At 40.6% G+C, this 24,299-nt stretch overlaps 1 protein-coding gene across 1 annotated transcript in view; it reads left to right on the forward strand.

Moving 5' to 3' along the window:
• LOC114644108 (dynein axonemal heavy chain 5-like) overlaps positions 1-24,299 on the forward strand; it is a 424,175-nt gene that overhangs the window by 188,236 nt on the left and 211,640 nt on the right. The window contains 5 exon segments of the mRNA XM_051928807.1: positions 1,924-2,118; positions 6,446-6,580; positions 7,441-7,630; positions 14,029-14,246; positions 22,276-22,587. Of these exon segments, the coding sequence (XP_051784767.1) occupies positions 1,924-2,118; positions 6,446-6,580; positions 7,441-7,630; positions 14,029-14,246; positions 22,276-22,587 (1,050 nt within the window).

The raw sequence follows: 24,299 nt of genomic DNA on the forward strand, positions 1-24,299 counted from the left end.
CGCCTTAATGTGTGGAGTACAAGTCACAGGAGGTTCTGCTCAAGCTTTATAACACACTGGTGAGGCCTCATCTGGAGTCCTGTGTGCAGTTTTGGTCTTCAGGCTACAAAAAGGACATAACAGCACTAGAGAAGGTCCAGAGAAGAGCGACTAGGCTGAGTCCAGGTCTACAGAGGATGAGTTATTAGGAAAGATGAAAAGAGCTGAGCCATCGCTTGCATTAAGTTTAGGTCTTGTTAGGGCTGAATACACAATGGGCGGTCTGAAAATCAAAAGTACGCCCTATGAGAAGGACTTAGGAGTCGTAGTGAATATAACACCTATCAACTGACAGACAGTGTTCAGAAGCCATTAAGAAGGCTAACAGAATGTCAGGTTATATAGCGCCTTGATGTGTGGAGTACAAGTCACAGGAGGTTCTGCTCAGGCTTTATAACACACTGGTGAGGCTTCATCTGGAGTCCTGTGTGCAGTTTGGGTCTCCAGGCTACAAAAATGACATAGCAGCACTAGAAAAGGTCCAGAGAAGAGTAAAAAGGCTGATTCAGGGCTACATGGGATGAGTTATGAGGAAAGATTGAAAGAGCTGAGCCCATCACTTGCATTAAGTTTAGGTCTTGTTAGGGCTGAATACACAATGGGCGGTCTGAAAATCGAAAGTATGCCCTATGAGGAGGACTTAGGAGTCATAGTGGACTTGACACGATCAACTGACAGACAGTGTTCAGAAGCCATTAAGATGGCTAACAGAATGTCAGGTTATATAGCGCCTTGATGTGTGGAGTACAAGTCACAGGAGGTTCTGTTCAAACTTTATAACACACAGGTGAGGCCTCATCTGGAGTCCTGTGTGCAGTTTTGGTCTCCAGGCTACAAAAATGACATAGCAGCACTAGAAAAGGTCCAGAGAAGAGTAACAAGGCTGATTCAGGGCTACAGGGGATGAAATCGAATGTCAGTTAATGTAAAGTACGACACACAGGAAGTTAGAATGTGAGGTTGTGAAAATTAAGAGTCCACCTTATGAGAAGGATTTAGGACTCATAGTGGACCCTAAGCTATCGACTTCCCGACAGTGTAGAGAGGTCATTAAGAAGGCTAACAGACTGTCAGGTTATATAGCGCCTTGATGTGTCGAGTACAAGTCACAGGAGGTTCTGTTCAAGCTCTATAACACACAGGTGAGGCCTCATTTGGAGTCCTGTGTGCAGTTTTAGTCTGCAGGCTACAAAAAGGACATAACAGCACTAGAGAAGGTCCAGAGAAGAGCAACTGGGCAGATTATGGGGCTACAGGGGATGAGTTATGAGGAAAGATGAAAAGAGCTCATCCTTTACAGTTTAAGAAAATGGAGATGAAGAGGAGACCTGACTGAAGTGTTTAAAATTACAAAGGGAATCAGTCCAGTGGATCAAGACTGTTATTTTAAAATGAGTTCATCAAGAACACGGGACACAGTTGGAAACTTGTTAAGGGTAAATTTCGTACAAACATTAGCAAGTTTTTCTTTACACAAAGAACGATAGACACTTGGAATAAGTGACCAAGTATTGTGGTAGACAGTAAGACTTTAGGGACTTTCAAAACTCGATGTCTTTTTGGAAGAAATAAGTGGATAGGACTGGTGAGCTTTGTTGGGCTGAATGGCCTGTTCTCGTCTAGAGTGTTCTAATGTTCTAACCTGCTCGCGGTGACCCATCACGAGATGCTTTACAAACCATATTCCGACCTTTCCTATTGAATACGACAGTGAGTCCCGACGCTGCACAACCCAAAAGGGCACAACCCATGACCTGAAAGAAGCTTTGGAATCCAGTATACCCTCTAGTCACTCCAGTATGTTTCAAATTGCAACTTTTTCCCCCTTGGTATCCCTGGATAAACAGCATTAATGTTGTCGCTTTGTTTTTATGTTCTCTGCAGAATCCAGGATATGCCGGTCGCCAGGAACTCCCAGAAAACCTGAAGATTCAGTTCCGCACTGTTGCCATGATGGTGCCCGACCGAGCCATTATTATGAGGGTAAAGCTGGCCAGCGCTGGATTCCGTGACAATCTGATTCTCAGTCGGAAGTTCTACACCTTGTACAAACTCTGTGAGGAGCAGCTCTCAAAGCAGGTAGGCCTGGTCGTTCTCAACATTGCGTATATGTTCTGGTGGTTTAGGTCAGGTACTGTTTTTTGTGGAAATAATAATAATAATAATTTTATCTATTAAGTTGCAATAATACCAGGGTGGTCCTCATGTTAGGTCCCAGAGAGCTGCAGTCACTGATGCTTTTGTTCCCAACCCAATTTCTTAATCAGGAGACAATCCTTGCAATTCCATGTCATTCTTAGAGTTTATATTTTTCCTTTCCGTAGATACCATCCATATAATTTGCAGAATCGAGCAGATCAGTAATTCTTAGTGCATCACTTTTTTATCTTCCATTGTTTCCAAATATTTTATAAAAAAACAACATTTGTGTTGACCACACAGGTGGAAAAAAGGCCACGTTAGACAGTCAGCGGCTGATTTCTTTGTCACTTCCATCTCATTGTTAATTATTAATAAAATGAGAACCAATTAAAAAAAAAAAAGCAACGAAGCTGCTGAACGTGCAAATACAGATTAGAGAATCTTAACAAAAATGAAGCACAGAAATGTTAAAAGAGCACGAATTGGCTTCTAATTAAGAAATTCAACTGGACCCAAAAAAAACTGAAGGACTGAACTTGAGGACCCCTGGAATAAAGTATGGAAGTACAGTAAGGAGCAAAGTCTACATCGGGATCAGGAGTGACAGGGTGACAGATTTGGAAGCAGTGGTGACCACATAGCCCTGCTGGTTCATCCTGGAGTGTCAGACATCCGGGCCTTCCACCTCATTCTGGGGCTTTAAGAGCTTTGGTTACCTGCTATAGACAAGTGGATATGAAAGGCAGTAGATGGTTAGGAGAGAAACTATATAATAGAGAGGTAAATAGGTATAAAAGGCGATAGATAGATAGATAGATAGATAGATAGATAGATAGATAGATAGATAGATAGATAGATAGATAGATAGATAGATAGATAGATAGATAGATAGATAGATAGATAGATAGATAGATAGGCACTATATATATAATAGTTGTAAAAATGCAGGAAGAAATAAACAGGTCTACAGACAGACAGGAGTCCAAAACAGAACTGACTAACATTTGGAAAGCTGCTCTATAAATATGGCTGAATAGAAGAAGAGGTAGAGTCTGGGATGCCAGAACAGGAACTGATGTAGAAGGAAGATGGATTCTGGGTACTGGATATGATGTCATCAGAGGGTGCTGGAAGTGACGTCAACAGGGGCCTGACAGCTGGTGATGTCATTTATATGGAGGGTCTTTGGCTGGTCTGCAGATGGTCCAAAGGGGAAAGGATCAGGTGACAGTGCCAACAGCCAATCTGAGTGAGAAATAACACTATTTGAGCCTGTAAACCATCTCCTATGTGCACATGTGTGATAATAGATAGATAGATAAATAGATAGATAGATAGATAGATAGATAGATAGATAGATAGATAGATAGATAGATAGATAGATAGATAGATAGATAGATAGATAGGTGTGAAAGGCACTATATATATTTAATAGATAGATAGATAGATAGATAGATGTGAAAGGCACTATATAGGTGTGAAAGGCACTATATATAGTTAATAGATAGATAGATAGATAGATAGATATGAAAGGCACTATATATATTAGATAGATAGATAGATAGGTGTGAAAGGCACTATATATATTAGATAGATAGATAGATAGATAGGTGTGAAAGGCACTATATATATTTAATAGATAGATAGATGTGAAAGGCACTATATATATTTAATAGATAGATAGATGTGAAAGGCACTATATATATTAGATAGATAGATAGGTGTGAAAGGCACTATATATATTAGATAGATAGATAGGTGTGAAAGGCACTATATATATTTAATAGATAGATAGATGTGAAAGGCACTATATATATTAGATAGATAGATAGATAGATGTGAAAGGCACTATATATATTTAATAGATAGATAGATAGATAGATGTGAAAGGCACTATATAGGTGTGAAAGGCACTATATATATTAGATAGATAGATAGGTGTGAAAGGCACTATATATATTAGATAGATAGGTGTGAAAGGCACTATATATATTTAATAGATAGATAGATAGATAGATGATAATAATAATAATAATAATAAATTTTATTTATATTGCACTTTATATTTTAGCAATCCCAAAGTGCTACAGAGTAAAAATAGAATAATAAAATAAAAAAGAACAGAAGAGTCTATAAAATACTTTAACAAAATGACTTTCTAAAAAGATGAGTCTTTAGGTTTCGCTTAAAGGCCTCAGTCGACTGTGGGGCTCTCAGGTAATCAGGGAGGGCATTCCACAGCCTCGGCGCCACCGATGAAAACGCCCTGTCACCCATGCTGCTGAGCTTAGTTCTGGGGACTTGAAGAGTGTTAGTGAGTACAGAGCGGAAAGGCACTATATATATTAGATAGATACTAAAAAATGAAAGGCACTATATATATTAGATAGATAGATAGATAGGTGTGAAAGGCACTATATATATTCAAGACAGATAGATAGATAGATAGATAGATAGATAGATAGATAGATAGATAGATAGATAGATAGATAGATAGATAGATAGAGTGAACGGCACTATATATATTGTGGTACCCAGACGGGGGTGGTACCCAGCTGGGACACCCAAGAAGACCGGAGGAGGGCTTGTGCCTCCTCCAGACCTCGAGGGGGTGACTGCCCTGGGGGCCATGGGTACAGAGCTGGGAAGAGGCCCGTGGTCACCATGGTCACCGCCAGGGGGGACCCCAATACCTAGAGGACCCTGGACCGGAGTGTTTCTGGGGAGACAGCCGGCACTTCTGCCACACTGGGGCATGTCGGTGGGAGATTGCCGGGAACACACCTGGAGCACATCTGGGTGCTTATTTAAAGGGTCCGCCTCCCTTTAGAGATGGACTTGAGTCGGGTGGAAGAAGGTCAAGGTTTCTGGAGGAGAGAAGGAGGCAGTCTGAAGACAGAGAGAGAGAGAAGGCATTGTGTTGGCCTGGACTGTGGGGTATTGGGGGTCTGTGAGTACTGATTTGTAAATATGGAACACCTCAATAAATGTGTGTGGGGTGATTACAATGTGTCTGCCTGTCTGTGTCCGGGTCATATTCCACAATATATTCAGGATAGATAGATAGATAGATAGATAGATAGATAGATAGATAGATAGATAGATAGATAGATAGATAGATAGATAGATAGATAGATAGATAGATAGATAGATAGATAGATAGATAGATAGATAGATAGATAGATAAATTAGCCAGTAACTGATGTGGACCCCGAGTACCACCTCCACTTTGTTATTATTATTTTTCTTTGTCCATCACTATAATCTACATGGTGTAAGTGACATATATAAGGAGTAGTTTTTGGCTGCGGTGCTCCTTTAACCTCATCGTGATTCGACAGCATGTAAGACACACAAGCACTTGTAATGTCCTGAGTTGGATGTGCACTTGAGCATTTAGACAATTTAAACCAGTTGTGTTTTATGCCTCCCTGTTCTAAAGGAAGGTTGCGAGTGATGAAAACGTTTGGAGGGATTAACCAGAGCTGCTTTTTCAGTTCCGTCCCTCATCAGACTTTGGCGTTTGACAGTTTGTAATTATGAAGTCTCCACAGGAGGAGGGGGACGCATTAACTGAAGATTACGGAGTCATTTGTAGCTCACAATTACAGGCTGTTAAAATGCATGTGAGGAGTCATTAATAATTACGCAGGGCTTCTTATGATTAGTACTTTCAAGTGGAATGCCAAAGCCTGATAATCATCTTTAGCAGAGGAAACGAAAATCTGATTCAGGGTTACCCTCCTCCACAAATCGGTCACGTTTCTGTATTGGGCTTAATCACTCAAGAAAGATCATTTGTGTATTGTGAAGTTAATCCAGATAGCAGTACCCTTACTGACAAGCAGAGGATGCTACTCTCACATCAAGAGGTCTTTCAAGACCCCGGAGGTCATAATATCTTCTGTATGAAACAGACGCCCTACTCCAGGGTTTGAGGGTTTCTGGAGGTGTTGTGGCTTCACTGGTGTCCTAAGGAGGAAAAACCAAAGCGGCCCCCTCCAGTAACACCTCTGCAGTGGGGCTAACATGAGGGAATCTCTGGTGCCACTAGGGGGAGTCCTACCAATACGATATTGGAGATCGATGTGAGCCAGGACCCCAGGAATTCTTAAAGCAGGGTACCCAGATGGTGGTTGGGGCACAGATGTGACAACAGCAACAGGTGCTTTGTACTTTATAACAATACTCCTTAGACAAGAGTGAAGATTGATTGATTGATTGATTGATTGATTGATTGATTGCACCTCTTTGATATTGGCAGGTCCACTATGACTTCGGATTACGAAACATTCTTTCCGTGTTGAGAACACTTGGCGCGGTGAAGCGAGGAAACCCTACAGAGCCAGAGAAGACAGTGGTCATGCGAGTCCTCCGAGATATGAACCTCTCCAAGCTGGTAACGTATTGCATTAAATTAAAAACTAAAGACCAGCACGTACTGTATGTTTAGATGTGTCAGTCCCTTTCTGTTATGGATGTCCACAGTGTGTACATTTTTCCTGACTGCCACAGTGACAATTGATAGTTTTGTTCGTGATGTCACTGTGAAATTGGACTGTTATTTTAATATAGAGATGATCCATCCATCCATCATCCAACCTGCTGAATCTGAACACAGTTGTCATGGGGTGTCTGCTGCAGCCAATCTCAGCCAACACAGGGCACAGGGCAGGAACCAATCCCGGGCAGGGCGCCAACCCACCGCAGGACACACACACACACACACACCAAGCACACACACTAGGGACAATTAAGAATCGCCAATCCACCTAACCTGCATGTCTTTGGACTATGGGAGGAAACCCACACAGACACGGGGAGAACATGCAAACTCCACGCAGGGAGGACCCGGGAAGTGAACTCCTAAGTGCGAGGCAGCAGTGCTACCCCAGTGCCACCAGGCCAGCAGTCCTCATCTTATTTATGTAAAATCTCTTCTATGCCACGGACCACTTTTCACACCCTGTCTCGACACACGGGTGGCAGGACACGGCAAGCAGATGGAGGAAGTCTGCCATTCAGTTGATCTCAGTCGACCCTGCAGTGTGATAAACTGCTGCCCCCTGCAGGGCACTTCCAGCATTGCAAGCACAGTAGCCATGACAGACTTCAAACACACTGCAAGTTCATGAAGGTCGATCGACAGGCAGCCTTGTGAATCTAAAATTCCTGTGTTGTGTGATTTCAGTGGGCTTATCAAGGGGACCACCTGAGATGCACGGTCCCGTTTTCATTCAATCTTGCTCTTATTTCTAGGTGGATGAGGACGAGCCCTTGTTCATGAGCCTTATTAACGACCTCTTCCCTGGGATAACCCTGGACAAAGCCGGGTATCCGGAACTGGAGGCCGCCATACAGAAGCAAACAGAAGAGGCAGGCCTCATTCACCACCCACCCTGGATCCTCAAGCTCATTCAGTTGTACGAGACGCAGCGAGTCCGACACGGTGAGTGGCGCCGGGACCCGCGATCGTCAAATCGACGTGCATTGACATTGTGCGTGATGGATGGCGGGTGCTTTTCATTAACAAGCCTGGCAGGAGCAATTTGTACTTAACAGGAGTTAATGCTGCATCACATCTCATCTGGGGAGGTGAAGAATTGCTTATTGTTCACAGCAAAGCCACTTTATTGTTAGTTTCAAATTCATATTCTGTCTCAAATGAGTTTGTTACACCAACCCACCAGTTCATCCCCTGTAGTTGAAAATGGCAGGCAGCACTAGACTTTAAACCACAAGGTGGCCAGAATAATATTCTGTGTGACCCTGAGGAAATCAATTTTAAAAAAGACTTGATCCAGGGTATCCTGATCCTGTACAATGCCTATAAGGAGTATTCACCCCCTTGGATGTTTTCACATTTTATTTTTATACTAGCTGGGGTTCAGATCAAAAATAATTACCATGGACATCAGCGTTAGCGCTTGCAGTGCACCATCTGTTGGAATGTATTTTTCAGTGAACAAATGCATTGTATTTGTCATTCCAACAGAGGGTGCATCGCAAACATTTGTAGTAATAAAAAGCACAGGTGGTGTACCATCTGTTGGAATGCCAAATTCAATGCATATGTCTCTGTCATATTCAATTTGGTATAAGAAATTTAACAAAAGAGAGGAGACCATTCAGTCCATCAAGCTTATGGCTAAGCTGTCCGACCATCTCATCCACATCCCTCTTAAAGGTTGTCAAGGTTTCTGTTTCAACTCCATGTCTCGGTAGTTTGTTCCAGAGTCCCACAACTCTTTGCATAACGAAGAGCTTCCTCACTTCAGTCCTAAATGCACTTCCCCTTAAGCACTTCCCACACTTAAGCCGGCATGGGATTCATAAAAGCAGTGTTAATGCTGGTGCTGCACCATCTGTTGGAAAGTGAAATGAAATACATTTTATTTGTACAAATGATTGTGATGCGCCATCTGTTGAAATGACGGTGACATGACAACTGGACAGATACACAGACACTAAGGTGGGCATGATTGAGTCACGTGGGGATTTCATTTGGCGTATTTGACACAGGTTGACAGAGAAAGTTGCTTTAATGACAACGTGCAAAGAGGTCTAAATTACTGCCAAATATGTGATTGATGATTTGGTGTTTTATAAGTATTCACACCCCTAAACCATCACTGGCATAGCCAATTGGTTTTAGAAGTCACAGAATTAATTCAATGACTGTCACCTGTCTGGGGTCTCACTTAATGCTATCTGCTTGTGTCAAGTCAGCATGGCAGCCTAACGTACACAATAAAGACATGAAGAACAGTCCAAGGAACTTCACGAAAAGCACAAGGCAGTGGATGGAGACAAGATAATGTCCAAGTCACTGTTTATCAAACAATCATGAAGAAATAGAAAGAGTGTGACAGATCTGGAAATGTGCTGGAGCACACAACCTAAAGAAGATGAGTGAGGGAGGCCACCTGGAGGCCTCTGAGAGCTCACAAAGGAGTTGCAAGCTACAGTGGGTGACATTGGAGAAACTGTGCGGGCAGGATTTCATCCCCCTGCACAGGAATAACTGGGACTGATAATGGATGGATGTATAAGTGTAGCTTGAAATGAACAGCATTGGAATTCCTTCCAGGAGTGGACCCTGCCTGTGGTGTCTGATCCTCTCAGGACAGACTACCGCATCTCGAATTGGATCATAATGTCTCTAAAGTGTCATGTGTCACAGAGATCAGCCAGACACAGTGACGAGAAAGACGTCTTTGACTAGAAGTGACTGCCATCTAGTTATACTCAGAAAGGAAGATTCGTTTGCAACAAGAACTTTATGATTCTTCATAATAAAGACTGAAATTATTGTATCCATGGTGACCGCTTTGGTCACAGTTTAGACAAATGCCACCTCTCTGCCCTTGTACTCCTGCATCTCATAACTGGAATGGAGATTATAATGAGTTTATAATTAAAGGTAGTGACTGAGCAGCACGCTTGTCTGTTCTTGTAGAAGTTTTGAAGGTGTGAATTTTAATTTGATTCATTTCTACTGATCTTACAAGATTGAAAAAGAAAACGTAGATCCTGACCAAAATCACAGTTTTATTATGTACAATGCACAGCTTGCTTAGTCCAGTTCAAGGTCATTAGAGCTTAGAGATTAGATTAAATGACATCAGATCTTTATTGTCACATACACTGCAGAAGTGTACTGAAGTTCTTGTACCCCAGTTAGATTGAACTTTATTTGTCCCCAGGAGGGAATTTGGCTTTTTACAGAAGCATTTTAAATAAAAAAAAAACAGATAGATAGATAGAATGAAAGGCACTACATAATAGATATGACAGGCACTATATAACAGATAAATATTAAAGGCACTATAAGATAGATAGATAGATAGATAGATAGATAGATAGATAGATAGATAGATAGATAGATAGATAGATAGATAGATACAGTGGTGTGAAAAACTATTTGCCCCCTTCCTGATTTCTTATTCTTTTGCATGTTTGTCACACAAAATGTTTCTGATCATCAAACACATTTAACCATTAGTCAAATATAACACAAGTAAACACAAAATGCAGTTTGTAAATGGTGGTTTTTATTATTTAGGGAGAAAAAAAAATCCAAACCTACATGGCCCTGTGTGAAAAAGTAATTGCCCCCTGAACCTAATAACTGGTTGGGCCACCCTTAGCAGCAATAACTGCAATCAAGCGTTTGCGATAACTTGCAATGAGTCTTTTACAGCACTCTGGAGGAATTTTGGCCCACTCATCTTTGCAAAATTGTTGTAATTCAGCTTTATTTGAGGGTTTTCTAGCATGAACCGCCTTTTTAAGGTCATGCCATAGCATCTCAATTGGATTCAGGTCAGGACTTTGACTAGGCCACTCCAAAGTCTTCATTTTGTTTTTCTTCAGCCATTCAGAGGTGGATTTGCTGGTGTGTTTTGGGTCATTGTCCTGTTGCAGCACCCAAGATCGCTTCAGCTTGAGTTGACGAACAGATGGCCGGACATTCTCCTTCAGGATTTTTTGGTAGACAGTAGAATTCATGGTTCCATCTATCACAGCAAGCCTTCCAGGTCCTGAAGCAGCAAAACAACCCCAGACCATCACACTACCACCACCATATTTTACTGTTGGTATGATGTTCTTTTTCTGAAATGCTGTGTTCCTTTTACGCCAGATGTAACGGGACATTTGCCTTCCAAAAAGTTCAACTTTTGTCTCATCAGTCCACAAGGTATTTTCCCAAAAGTCTTGGCAATCATTGAGATGTTTCTTAGCAAAATTGAGACGAGCCCTAATGTTCTTTTTGCTTAACAGTGGTTTGCGTCTTGGAAATCTGCCATGCAGGCCATTTTTGCCCAGTCTCTTTCTTATGGTGGAGTCGTGAACACTGACCTTAATTGAGGCAAGTGAGGCCTGCAGTTCTTTAGACGTTGTCCTGGGGTCTTTTGTGACCTCTCGGATGAGTCGTCTCTGCGCTCTTGGGGTAATTTTGGTCGGCCGGCCACTCCTGGGAAGGTTCACCACTGTTCCATGTTTTTGTTTTGTGGATAATGGCTCTCACTGTGGTTCGCTGGAGTCCCAAAGCTTAAGAAATGGCTTTATAACCTTTACCAGACTGATAGATCTCAATTACTTCTGTTCTCATTTGTTCCTGAATTTCTTTGGATCTTGGCATGATGTCTAGCTTTTGAGGTGCTTTTGGTCTACTTCTCTGTGTCAGGCAGCTCCTATTTAAGTGATTTCTTGATTGAAACAGGTGTGGCAGTAATCAGGCCTGGGGGTGGCTACGGAAATTGAACTCAGGTGTGATACACCACAGTTAGGTTATTTTTTTAACAAGGGGGCAATTACTTTTTCACACAGGGCCATGTAGGTTTGGATTTTTTTTCTCCCTAAATAATAAAAACCATCATTTAAAAACTGCATTTTGTGTTTACTTGTGTTATATTTGACTAATGGTTAAATGTGTTTGATGATCAGAAACATTTTGTGTGACAAACATGCAAAAGAATAAGAAATCAGGAAGGGGGCAAATAGTTTTTCACACCACTGTAGATAGATATGAAAGGCTCTATATACTAGGTATACAGTAGATATTAAAGACTAGATAAATAGATATGAAAGGTACTGTATAACAGATAGATAGATAGATATGAAAGGCACTATAAAATAGATAGATAGATATGAAAGGCTCTATATACTAGATATACAGTATACAGTAGATATTAAAGACTAGATAGATAGATATGAAAGGTACTATATAACAGATAGATAGATATGAAAGGCACTATAAAATAGATAGATAGATATGAAAGGCTCTATATACTAGATATACAGTATACAGTAGATATTAAAGACTAGATAGATAGATATGAAAGGTACAATATAACAGATAGATATTAAAGGCACGATATGATAGATAGATAGATAGATAGATAGATAGATAGATAGATAGATAGATAGATAGATAGATAGATAGATAGATAGATAGATATGAAAGGCACTATAAAATAGATAGATATGAATGGCACTATATAATGGATAGGTATGAAAGGCACTGTATGATAGATATGACAGGCACTATATAACAGATAAATATTAAAGGCCCTATATAACAGATGGACAGAAAGATAGATAGATAGATAGATAGATAGACAGATAGATAGATAGATAGATAGATAGATAGATAGATAGATAGATAGATAGATAGATAGATAGATAGATAGATAGATATGAAATGCACTATAAAATAGATAGATATGAAAGGCTCTATATACTAGATATATACAGTAGATATTAAAGACTAGATAGATAGATATGAAAGGTACTATATAACAGATATTAAAGGCACTATATAATAGATAGATAGATAGATAGATAGATATAGAAGGCACTATAAAATAGATAGATATGAAAGGCACTATAAAATAGATATATACAGTAGATATTAAAGACAAGATATATAGATATGAATGACACTATATAACAGATAAATATTAAAGGCACTATATAACTGATGGACAGATAGATAGATAAATATGAAATGCACTATAAAATAGATAGATAGATAGATAGATAGATAGATAGATAGATAGATATGAAAGGCACTATACACTAGATATTTACAGTAGATATTAAAGACTAGATAGATAACGTAAGTGCCATGAAGGACAGATGGCCATACCAGCTGGATGGGAAAATGACTTTTTGCCCGGCTAGAGGTATATAAAGGATTGACCAGTGGAAGTCAGAGGCCAGGAGTTGTTCCAATGCCAATACAACAGGTGGCACTGCTGCCATTGTCATATTCAGGTCTACCTGATCTGTCATCTTTGGCTGAGAAATCCTGATGACTACGCCACTATGTAAGAATAAAAAGAGAGATCATAAATGTTTGTAAAGTGATTTTTGTATATTGCGATGTAACATGATTTGAAACAAAGGACCTATTAAGTCTTCTTCATATGTTTTTTTGGTTCTTCTGCCCATCTCGGTGTTGGTGCCAAGTGTGTTGGATTTTAAAGGTTTGGGTTTTGGTCACAATATATTTTTTAAGGACCTGGCCAACAGGTGTCCAGGAAATCCTGTCAACTATGCCAATGTGACCACAAGGGGGTGCCACCACTGTGCCCCATTCCTCAGACCCAATATCACCCAACAGAGTCTGTATTTCAAATAAAGGATTTTATTTGCACAAATTAGTTACCAAGTGTGCACAAACACTCCGGCTCCTCCTGTTGAATGTTGCCCACCGCCTCGCGTTGGGGAGGCGAGAGGCAGGGGGTGACACTCAAAAACATAAAACACAGACACAAAACAAGTTTTTGAACTCTATCCATGGAAGGAACACTGGTTGAGATATGACATGAGTATGATGAAATTTTCACTTCCATGTTTGACCAACATGCAACAGGACCAGGATAACGAGAATAAATTAAAATGCAAAACTGTTTTATTTAGTAGAAAACACAAATCAGCATACCTGATGTAGTCCTTACTTCTGTTTCTATGCCATTTTTAAAAGCTTTTCAGAATATCTATAACAGAAGAACACAAAAATGTCTCTGAATCAACAATAGTTTCTAGGAAAGTGTCTCAAATTTTAATATTTAGACTTTGGAGCCCAATCATCCACAAGTATCTATAAGTAGACTGGGTATCCATTAGGTGGCGCTGTAAAACAAATACTGCAGAGGACACTTCAAACGAAGACGCAACGAGCTTTCCATCCATCCAGTGAAGCCACTTAATCCTCTTCTTCTTTAGTGGAGTCAGAGCTTATTTTGTCAAGAATAATAATGCACTGTTTACTCATTTTATATTTCTAACTTTTAGATTCATTTTGATTCCTTTGTCTCTATGATGTCTTTCTTGCAGGCATGATGACGCTGGGACCCAGTGGTGCGGGCAAGTCAAGATGTATCCACACACTGATGAAGGCAATGACTGACTGCGGATCACCACACAAGGAGATGAGGATGAACCCCAAGGCCATCACAGCTTCTCAGATGTTTGGGACACTTGACGTGGCGACAAATGACTGGACTGATGGCATCTTCTCAACTTTGTGGAGGAAAACTCTGAAGGCGAAAAAGGTAAAGCATCTATAAAATGTCAAAGTTTCAAGGTAATTGAGGGACGTAGAAGAGCAAAGTCTATCCTACAGCATTGGGCTCAAAGCAGGGCCTGCTAGTCTTCCTATAATATAATATAATATACTATACTAGGGGGTTCGCCCCCTGCTCGCTACACTCGCCAACTCCCCTTTTCTGCGTTATGCACCAGCCACTTTGTGTCTCTGCCACTCGCGTTGTGAAGAGGGGGGCTGAACGCACCCCAAAGAGATGCGGTTGCTCCTCCGAAACCCCCTCTTGATACAATGGGAAACAAATACAGTTGTTTTTTTTTACCTCCTCTTTGCTTGATCAGCTGCTGGCTGTCTTTGTCATCTACTCTTTGTCTTTTATTTCCGGCCCTAAGTGAGGCTAAATCTCTAGGCACAAAATCGCGGGTCGTGAGTTCTTGATATTTTTTAGTTTATATTTTAAAAATGGAATAAGAATCTGAAAATCTAACATCACATTAAAGTTCGATACATTCTGAAAAGAATGATACCAAACATATATATGTAAGTTTTAAAATACTGTAAGCCCGATTTAAAGTGTGACAAAAAAAGTCACATAAAAACGTCACATAAAATCGTTGCACTTTTAGGCTTAGGATTTTATACAGTATATAGAGAGTAGATAAATAGCTGTCCCAGTCTATGATAAATCATGGACTGTTAAGCCTGCACTTTAATCTAATTAAAGAAGTGTCATTAAAATGAGTTCCACAGAGTGGACCAGCATTCCGCCATACCTGTGACGTCACTCAGGACACACTCAACCAAGGGCGTCACTCCTGACACGGCCATTCAGAGGCATTTGTTTTGCACGCTAATAAAGTGCATTGAGCTATTCATTGTGACTGATGACACGTAAAACAGACACTGTTACCTAAAATAATGAAACTTTAAATAGAAGAAAAAAGGGCGGATAGCGGAAACACTAATCTTGAAGTATCTGATGGTCTAATACTGTAATAACTGTGCAGTACGGTGGTAGTTTTAAGTTCGATGGAGTCATTGAGACGGAAGGTAATAATAATCGGCACTAGGAGAGTGTAATTCAAATTAAAAGATTGCCGGGATGTGAAATAAAATCATAAATTGAGAGATTTAAAAAAATAATATTTCATGTAGGTTGGCACCCTGCCCAGGATTGTTTCCTGCCTTGTGCCCTGTGTTGGTTGGGATTGGCTCCAGCAGACCCCCGTGACCCTGTGTTCGGATTCAGCGGGTTGGAAAATGGATGGATGGATGGATATTTCATGTAGCCTAAGCCAAAATGTAATACGTAAACCAAAGTCAAAGAACATATCACAATTCCAGGAAATAATGACTACTAATATAATATAATATATTAGCTGTCACTTTTGTCTTCATTTACTGCTCCACTACAACCTCCAGTGGGACCAGAGGGCCTCCCATCCTCTTTAATAAAGTCCCTGTGTGCGTCCGTGTGTGTGTGTCTTCTGGTGAAATGCACATGCGCGGGACACTTTTTAATAAAGGACATCATTGCTGAGGAGAGTGCTGATTGGGTACTCGTGGCCACACACATAAAATCCGTTGCTGGGGAGACGCCACACATACAATAATCAGCTGCATGCCAGCACAGATTAAAATACTTGCTGGGGAACTGCACAGTACTTGGTGGAGAGACGCCACAGCAACATAAAATAAAGAGAGGCAGGATAAGAGATCTTCCAACAGACACAACACATCAATCAACAGCCACAGAGGAGAGGATAAATGTAATATTAATTATACTTACTGTATTGTCATATACGTTTCTATTTTATTTTATTATTATTTTACTTCTTGCAAAAATATTTTTGACAAAAAAAAATTAAGACAAGAAACAGAATGAGGTCAAGGTCCCTTGCTGTTTAATATAGACTGTTCCTACTAATGTTTATGCACTACTGTTCTAGCGCCCATTATTGTAACAGGCTTAATGTCTAGTATAATAATATAATATAATATAATATAATATAATATAATATAATATAATATAATCCTCTTTAATAAAATCCCTGTATGCATCCAGTTGTCCGTGTGTGGGTGTCTTCTGATGAAGTGCGCATGCGCGGTGGACGGTGCTATGAGCGATATTACTGTCAGAGAAAGTTAGAGGTCGTTTTACGGAAATACAAACCAGTATTACTGTCAGTGGAGATTAAAGGCATATTACTGACGCGCACGCCTGTATTACCGCCAGAGAAAATTAAAGGTATATTACGGACGTACAAGCCAGCAGACTTACAAGACAGTATTACTGTCACAGAAAATTAAAGACACACAATACACGGCGGCAGCCCACGAAGAACGGTCAGCTCAGCAAGTAAACATCTAGAAAAGAAAGGCTGAAAGAAAGAAAAATACAACCAACAAAAAGAATGAGCTCAAAGTCCCTTGCCATTTAATATAGACTGTTCCTACTAATGTTTATGCGCTACTGTTCTAGCACCCATTGTTGTAACGGGCTAAATGACTAGAATAATATAATATAATATAATATAATATAATATAATATAATATAATATAATATAATATAATATAATATAATATAATATGGGTGGCATGGTGGCGCAGTGGGTAGCGCTGCTGCCTCGCAGTAAGGAGACCCGGGTTCGCTTCCTGGGTCCTCCCAGCGTGGAGTTTGCATGTTCTTCCCTTGTCTGCGTGGGTTTCCTTCCACAGTCCAAAGACATGCAGGTTAGGTGCATTGGCGATCCTAAATTGTCCCTAGTGTGTGCTTGGTGGGTTTGTGTGTGTGTGTGTGTGTGTTCACTGTGGTGGGCTAGCGCCCTGCCTGGGATTTGTTCCTGTGTTGGCTGAGATTGTCTCCAGCAGACCCCTGTGACCCTGTGTTAGGATATAGTGGGATGGATAATATAATATAATATTCTCAAACCATGTGATTCAATTTAGATTAGGTTAACTGGTGCCTCTTGTCCTTGAGTGTGTGTTTGTACGTTTGTGTGTATATAACCTGCAGAAGACTGCAACTAGAATAGAGTAGAATACTTAAATTAAGTGGCACCTCTCAATTGTCCCTGTGTGTGTGTGTGTGTGTATGTATAGTCTGCTGAAGACTGATTAATATATAATATAATATAATATAATATAATATAATATAATATAATATAATATAATATAATATAATATAATCCACCTTAACAAAAGGACAAGTCTATGTGTCTGTTCATCTGTATGTCCGTCTAGTTGCTCTGTCTCTGTTATCCAACAGATGGTGCATCACAAACATTAGCACTGCTTTTATATTAGATTAGATCAGATAAACTTTATTAATCCTACTGGGAAATTCAAAAAACATAATTTTAATTAATAGTTATTATACATTAATTATATTATTATAAGATTAAAAATGATAAAACTATTATAATTATAATTTTATGAATCCCATACCAAATGGCAGATAAGAGAGACACAGCAACCAAACAAACACTGCACACTGCAAAACATTAACGTTGAATACGTCCAACAGAGACTAACAGCTGAATGGAGAGAGGTCACCTTGTCTACATTGATGAAGTGTCTGTCTGTGTCTGTGTATCTGTGTGTCCAACCAGCTATTATGTCCTTGTGAAATTCACTCTGGTATGGAATTCATAAAAGCAGTACTAATGTTTGTGATGCGTCATCTGTTGAAATGACAAATGCAATGAATTTTATTAATACACACATTACAAAGTACATTCCAACATTAACGCTGATACCTGTGTTGACTGCTGAGCTTTCATCCAGTCTTAGATGGCTAGCACAGATAATATAATATAATATATTATAAAATTCTCACACCAGCTACGTATGCAGTGTTACACACAGAGTGGAAACCCATTATGGACAGGATGCTTGCCCGTCACAGCCGTCAGTACGATTTTAGCTCCCAAAGCAGACTTCACCTGACGCCACTGCTACACAATCCGACTTGAGTGATTTTTTTACAACGTTTCCTTTTTGCTCACTATAACTTTAGAAAGTTTTCAAAGATCAGCTGTCTTCATAACTTCTCCGTCATTATGCGCCGCTACCTCTGTGATCATCACAAGGTCCCCATGTTTTCTAGAAGTGCGGCACGACTAACGTATGCTTGCTTTGACAATCAGAACTCCACCAGCCAGAATTCCTTAACACACTTAGCCAGCCCGACTACATCATGCTAATTGTCTCTTTAATTAATTCAGTTTATTATGCATCCTCCACTCTTGTTTAGCAGAAAATGAAAGCTTATTAATAACCAGTATAAAAAAAGAAGCCCCAAGGAAATGAGAAAAAGTCACACACATCATATCATTTTCTTGTTAATATTCATGAGATGGTTTATATTAGTCAAATTTTTCACTTGAAGTGTAAATGATCTGATGGATAAAGTAACTGTGATCGTTATGTCTTTTATAAGCTCTTAATTATTTGTGTTACAATTATGTCTAGTTATTGTTCTCATTTTATGTATTATAGATTATCACACTGTGTAAAGTACAGATTTTTATACCTAATCCATACATCCCCACATTACTTGAACCCACATAATCCAACATTAAGCTTATAGAAAGCTGCAGACCATCACGACAGCACCTGGCACAAGGCAGGGCATCAAGCTATCAAGTGTAAGGTCACATACAAATCCAACTGTCCATTCATCTACTTGCATGATGCCAAGTAATTTGATTTGTAGGGACACAGGGAGCTGCAGCCCACCATGAAGATGTCTGGCCCAAGACAGGAACCAAACCTGGAAGTAGTGCCAGGGTACTGAGGGCATGTGCTGACATACACTTCCACTCAAACAGCCAGCCATCTCTCATCCACCTGGACGAAGACACTTATCAAAACTTTTTGAGGTACACTCACCCAGATACCTAAAATGCCTTCGGAGTTAAATAAATGTCTGCCTTCAAGAAGCAGTAAAACTTGCTGGCTACTTTTACTCACTCAAACACGCCATCCTCAACCGTTCTTTCTGTCTGCCATATTCTCAATAAGAGTGATTTGGTAGGCACAATTAAAATAAAAGTGTTAATCGGTTTGAGGCTAGGACTGGCATTACCAGGGGTGCAATTGGTTCAACTGCACCAGGGCCCTGGTCTACGCAGTTCCACCAGCAGGTAACAAAGGGTCCTCTGTTGAATAAATAACCTGTGGAGGTGTGTTTCATCCAAGAGCTGCACATGCTTGGTAGGTTTGTAAATAAAACACTGTGATCTACTGGAAAGCACTGGTGTGCAACTGACTTTTCAACTAGTCATCTTGGGCACTTCCATCCAGACTTGGCAGTGGTTGTCACCCCACCACTGATGGGCCCCCTGCTGCAAGGGAACCATCCAGCACAACAGATTACCCAAAGGGGCAACCATTCACTAAAGCAATGCAAGGATACCATCTACCATAACAGATCCTGTTTGGAGACCATCCATTACAGATGATCAAGTTAAGCATCCACCACAACTGATCGTTTGAAGTCCACCCATCCATGACACATCATCCATTTCAGCCGATCAAGGAAAGCATCTGCCACAACAGATCTTATTCAGAGACCATCCATTCCAGATGTTCAGGGAAAGCATCTGCCACCACAAAAGTCCACTCATCTACTACAGACTATTCATTCCAGCTGATCAAGGAAAGCATCCACCATAACTGATTACCATGACAGACCATCCAATACAGTTGACCAAGGAAATCATCCACCACAACTGATCATCTGGAGTCAACCCATCCATGACAATTCATTCATTCCAATTGATCAAGGAAAGGATCCACCACAACAACTGATCATATAAAGTCCATCTCACCATGACAGACCATTCATTCCAGGCAATGCAAGGATACCATCTACCACAACAGATCTTATTCGGAGACCATCCATTACTGATGATCAAGGAAAGCATCTACCAAAACTGATAATTTGAAGTACACCCATCCATGACAGACCATCTATTCCAGTTTACCAAAGAAAGCATCTGCAACAACAACTGATCATCTAAAGTCCATCTCTCCACAACAGACCATCCAATACAGTTGACCAAGGAAAGCATCTGCCACCACAACTGATTATCTAAAGTCCACCCATCCATGACAGACCATTTATTCCAGTTGATCAAAGAAAGCATCCGCAACAACAACCGATCATCTAAAGTCCACCCATCTACTAAATACCATCCATTCCAGTTGACCAAGGAAAGCATCCACCACAACCTATTATCTAAACTCCACCCATCCACGACAGGCCATTCATTCCAGTTGATCAAAGAAAGCAACTGCAACAACAACTGATCATCTAAAGTCCATCTCTCCACGACAGACCATCCAATACAGTTGACCAAGAAAATCATCCACCACAACTGATCATCTGGAGTCATCCTATCCATGACACTTCATTCATTCCAATTGATCAAGGAAAGGATCCACCACAATGACTGATCATCTAAAGTCCATCTCTCCACGACAGACCATTCATTCCAGGCAATGCAAGAATACCATCTACCACAACAGATCTTATTTGGAGACCATCCATTACTGATGATCAAGGAAAGCATCCACCAAAACTGATCATTTGAAGTACACCCATCCATGACAGACCATCCATTCCAGTTGATCAAAGAAAGCATCTGCAACAACAACGATCATCTAAAGTCCACCCATCTACTAAAGACCATCCATTCCAGTTGACCAAGGAAAGCATCCACCACAACCTATTATCTAAAATCCACCCATCCGTGACACTTCATTCATTCCAATTGATCAAAGAAATGATCCACCACAATGACTGATCATCCAAAGTTCATCTCTCCACGACAGATCATTCATTCCAAGTAATGCAAGGATACCATCTGCCACAACAGATCTTATTCGGAGACCATCCATTACTGATGATCAAGGAAAGCATCCACCACAACTGATCATTTGAAGTCCACCCATCTACTACAGACCATCCATTTCAGTTGATCAAGGAAAGCATCCACCACAACCTATTATCTAAAGTCTACGCATCCATGACAGACAATTCATTCCAGTTGATCAAAGAAAGCATCCGCAACAACAACTGATTACCACGACAGACCATCCAATGCAGTTGACCAAGGAAATCATCCACCACAACTGATTATCTGGAGTCAACCCATCCATGACACTTCATTCATTCCAGTTGATCAAGGAAAGGATCCACCACAACAAGTGATCATCTAAAGTCCATCTCTCCATAACAGACCATCCATTCCAGTTGATCAAGGAAAGCATCCACCACAACTGATCATCTGGAGTCAACCAATCCATGACACTTCATTCATTCCAGTTGATCAAGGAAAGCATCTACCACAACAACCGATCATATAAAGTCCATCTCTCCACAACAGACCATCCATTACAGATGTTAAAGGAAAGGATCTACCACAACTGATCATCTAAAGTCCACCCACCTCTCAGAAACCATCCACCAGAACTGATCAACCCATACACACACTCTCCCCACAAGAAAACAAGGAAAGCATTCACTGTAATTGGTCACCTTAAGACCCCAGAATCATCCTCTGCAACTGATTACCCAAGAGGTCTGGACTCAGGCCCATTCCCATGGTCTGTGATCTTGGGTGCTCAAACCCTAAAATGTTCTTTTCAGTGATTAAACCAGCAGCATCATTAGACATGTGCCCTGTACTAATTCAAGCACAACGCAAGTCGTCCATTGCTAATGCTGTTCTTCCCTTTGAACTCCATACTGGTGTCATTTTAGGCACGTTCCATATTAAAAGATTGTGGTTTCACCTTCTTGTAATGCTAGTCAGAACTCTTAGTAGCAAGTCCTGGCCAGAATTTTAGGAACCAGCACTGAGCATGCTGGAATGGGAGAAGCTTCATTATCTCTGAAGACACTCCTGAGTGAGGCACCTACTCTCACAGGAGTTTGTCTTCCTCATTTTCCAACTTTGTGGTCACTTTCTTTCCATTACTTTCACAGTTTTAACCATTTCCTCCCATGTTTCTTATTTTTTTGATAGGGTGACCACATCTGGATAGTCCTGGATGGGCCAGTGGATGCCATTTGGATTGAAAATCTGAACTCTGTCCTAGATGACAACAAGACGCTTACCTTAGCTAATGGTGACCGAATCCCCATGGCACCCAACTGTAAAATCGTCTTTGAGCCTCATAACATCGATAACGCCTCCCCAGCCACAGTTTCACGGAACGGGATGGTGTTTATGAGTTCTTCGGTGTTAGACTGGAGGCCGATCTTGAAAGCCTGGCTGCAGAAACTGCCAAACGCTCAGTCGGAAATTCTCTGGAACAACTTTAACAACGTCTTCCAGGTAAGCGACTGGATGGGTGGGAGATGTAAAACGTCCAATAGACTCTAGCAGCGGAATCTCCAGAGCTCCACTCCATTGAGGAGGTTGTCATTTTAGATTATATGTCAGTGAGAACGCCTGGTTACCCTGTGGTTAAGATTAGGGTTTGGTGGGTATGGTTATCTGATTCCAGTGAAGTAAATCATGTGACAAAAATCTGCAATTTAATTGGCTGTCTAGGGGGAGTTACTGAATCGCGGACCTGCAGCTGGATCCATCTCAAAATATCTGCATGCTTTTTTATGAATACATTTCTTTTACTTTTAAAACAATGGCGCATGAACTTTACTGCCATTGTAAGAAACGCACAAACAAACAAGCAGAAAGAGTTGTGTCAGTGGCAGGTGATCTCCTTAAAAAAATAACAAAAGTGAGGTTTTGAGATAAGCGAGAACGTCTTTCCAGACATAAGCGCAAAGCTGGTGGTGGAGCCAGTTATGAGAAAGATGAGGTAGAAGAGGCAGGTTTAGGTGGACCGGAAACTGGAAGTGATGTCCAGTTGTCACCTCTCTGTCAATCGTCGTATCTGCAGACAGAGTAAGAGGAGAGGCATCAGGTGACAATCACCAACCTACGGTTCGGGGTGGAATTATCATTTCACAAACTCTGACATTGTCTCCCAAGTGCATGTGTGTGACACCACGCAAGAGAAGTTGCTAGGAATTTCTCTTGGTGGTACGTCCATAGCTATTAATAGAGTTAGTAGTATTGTGTTCATTAGAATTACTTGTGAGTGTTTTGATATCATTTCACTATTTATTGGTCCGGCGTCTTCAGACTCACCGGTACGAGAACACCGTTACATTTGACATACCGTTTGGCTCATCTTGACGTCTAGTTATGCAAGGCATTGAGCTTTTTTGGGGTTCCCACCTATTTTTGGCCCTCTAGACCCACAAAGACACATCATTTTGAGACCATTTTAGGACCACATTTTGTATCAGAAATTACACCCTTATGATAAAGAAAAGGTGTCTTCAGCAAAAATGACCGGAAGGACTTGAAGTTGTGCCTGCCAGGTCTTCACCCCCATATGGGATAAGAGGGGACAGAGTTACTCCTTTACACAAAACTTTGAGAGTATGGGCATGTGAAGTGTCGCTTTATGCTATTTTGATATCGCTGATCATGAATATGATAATCTTTTTGATATTTGATTTTTTATCGGTGGTCCTAGCCCCCTAAGAGCCACTCCCAGAAGATTAAAAATGACACATTGCAAGCATAAGTGTGTGGGGGTGTTGTTTTAGACTATTTCAAGGTTAATGATGCAAATAGGATGATATGTTTGATAGTTTGATTCTTTACCGGTGGTCCTAGCCCACTAAGAGCCACTCCCAGAAGGGTAATAATGGTAAATTTCAAACATGAGGGGTGTCATTTTGATTATTTCAAGGTCAGGGATTAGGAATTTAATGTTATTTTTGATCCTTTACTAGCCCACTGTGAACCTCAGTCACAGGCTGACAGATGACATATTTCTATTACAATTGAGAAAATCTTCTTCTTCTTTCGGTTGCTCCCGTTAGGGGTCGCCACAGCAGATCACAATTTTCCATATCTTTCTGTCCTTGTCATCTTGCTCTGTCACACCCATCACCTGCATGTCCTCTCTCACCACATCCATAAACCTCCTCTTAGGTCTTCCTCTTCTCCTCTTACCTGGCAGCTCT

Source organism: Erpetoichthys calabaricus, chromosome 6 (assembly GCF_900747795.2).
Source record: "Erpetoichthys calabaricus chromosome 6, fErpCal1.3, whole genome shotgun sequence".
Lineage (NCBI taxonomy): Eukaryota > Metazoa > Chordata > Cladistia > Polypteriformes > Polypteridae > Erpetoichthys > Erpetoichthys calabaricus.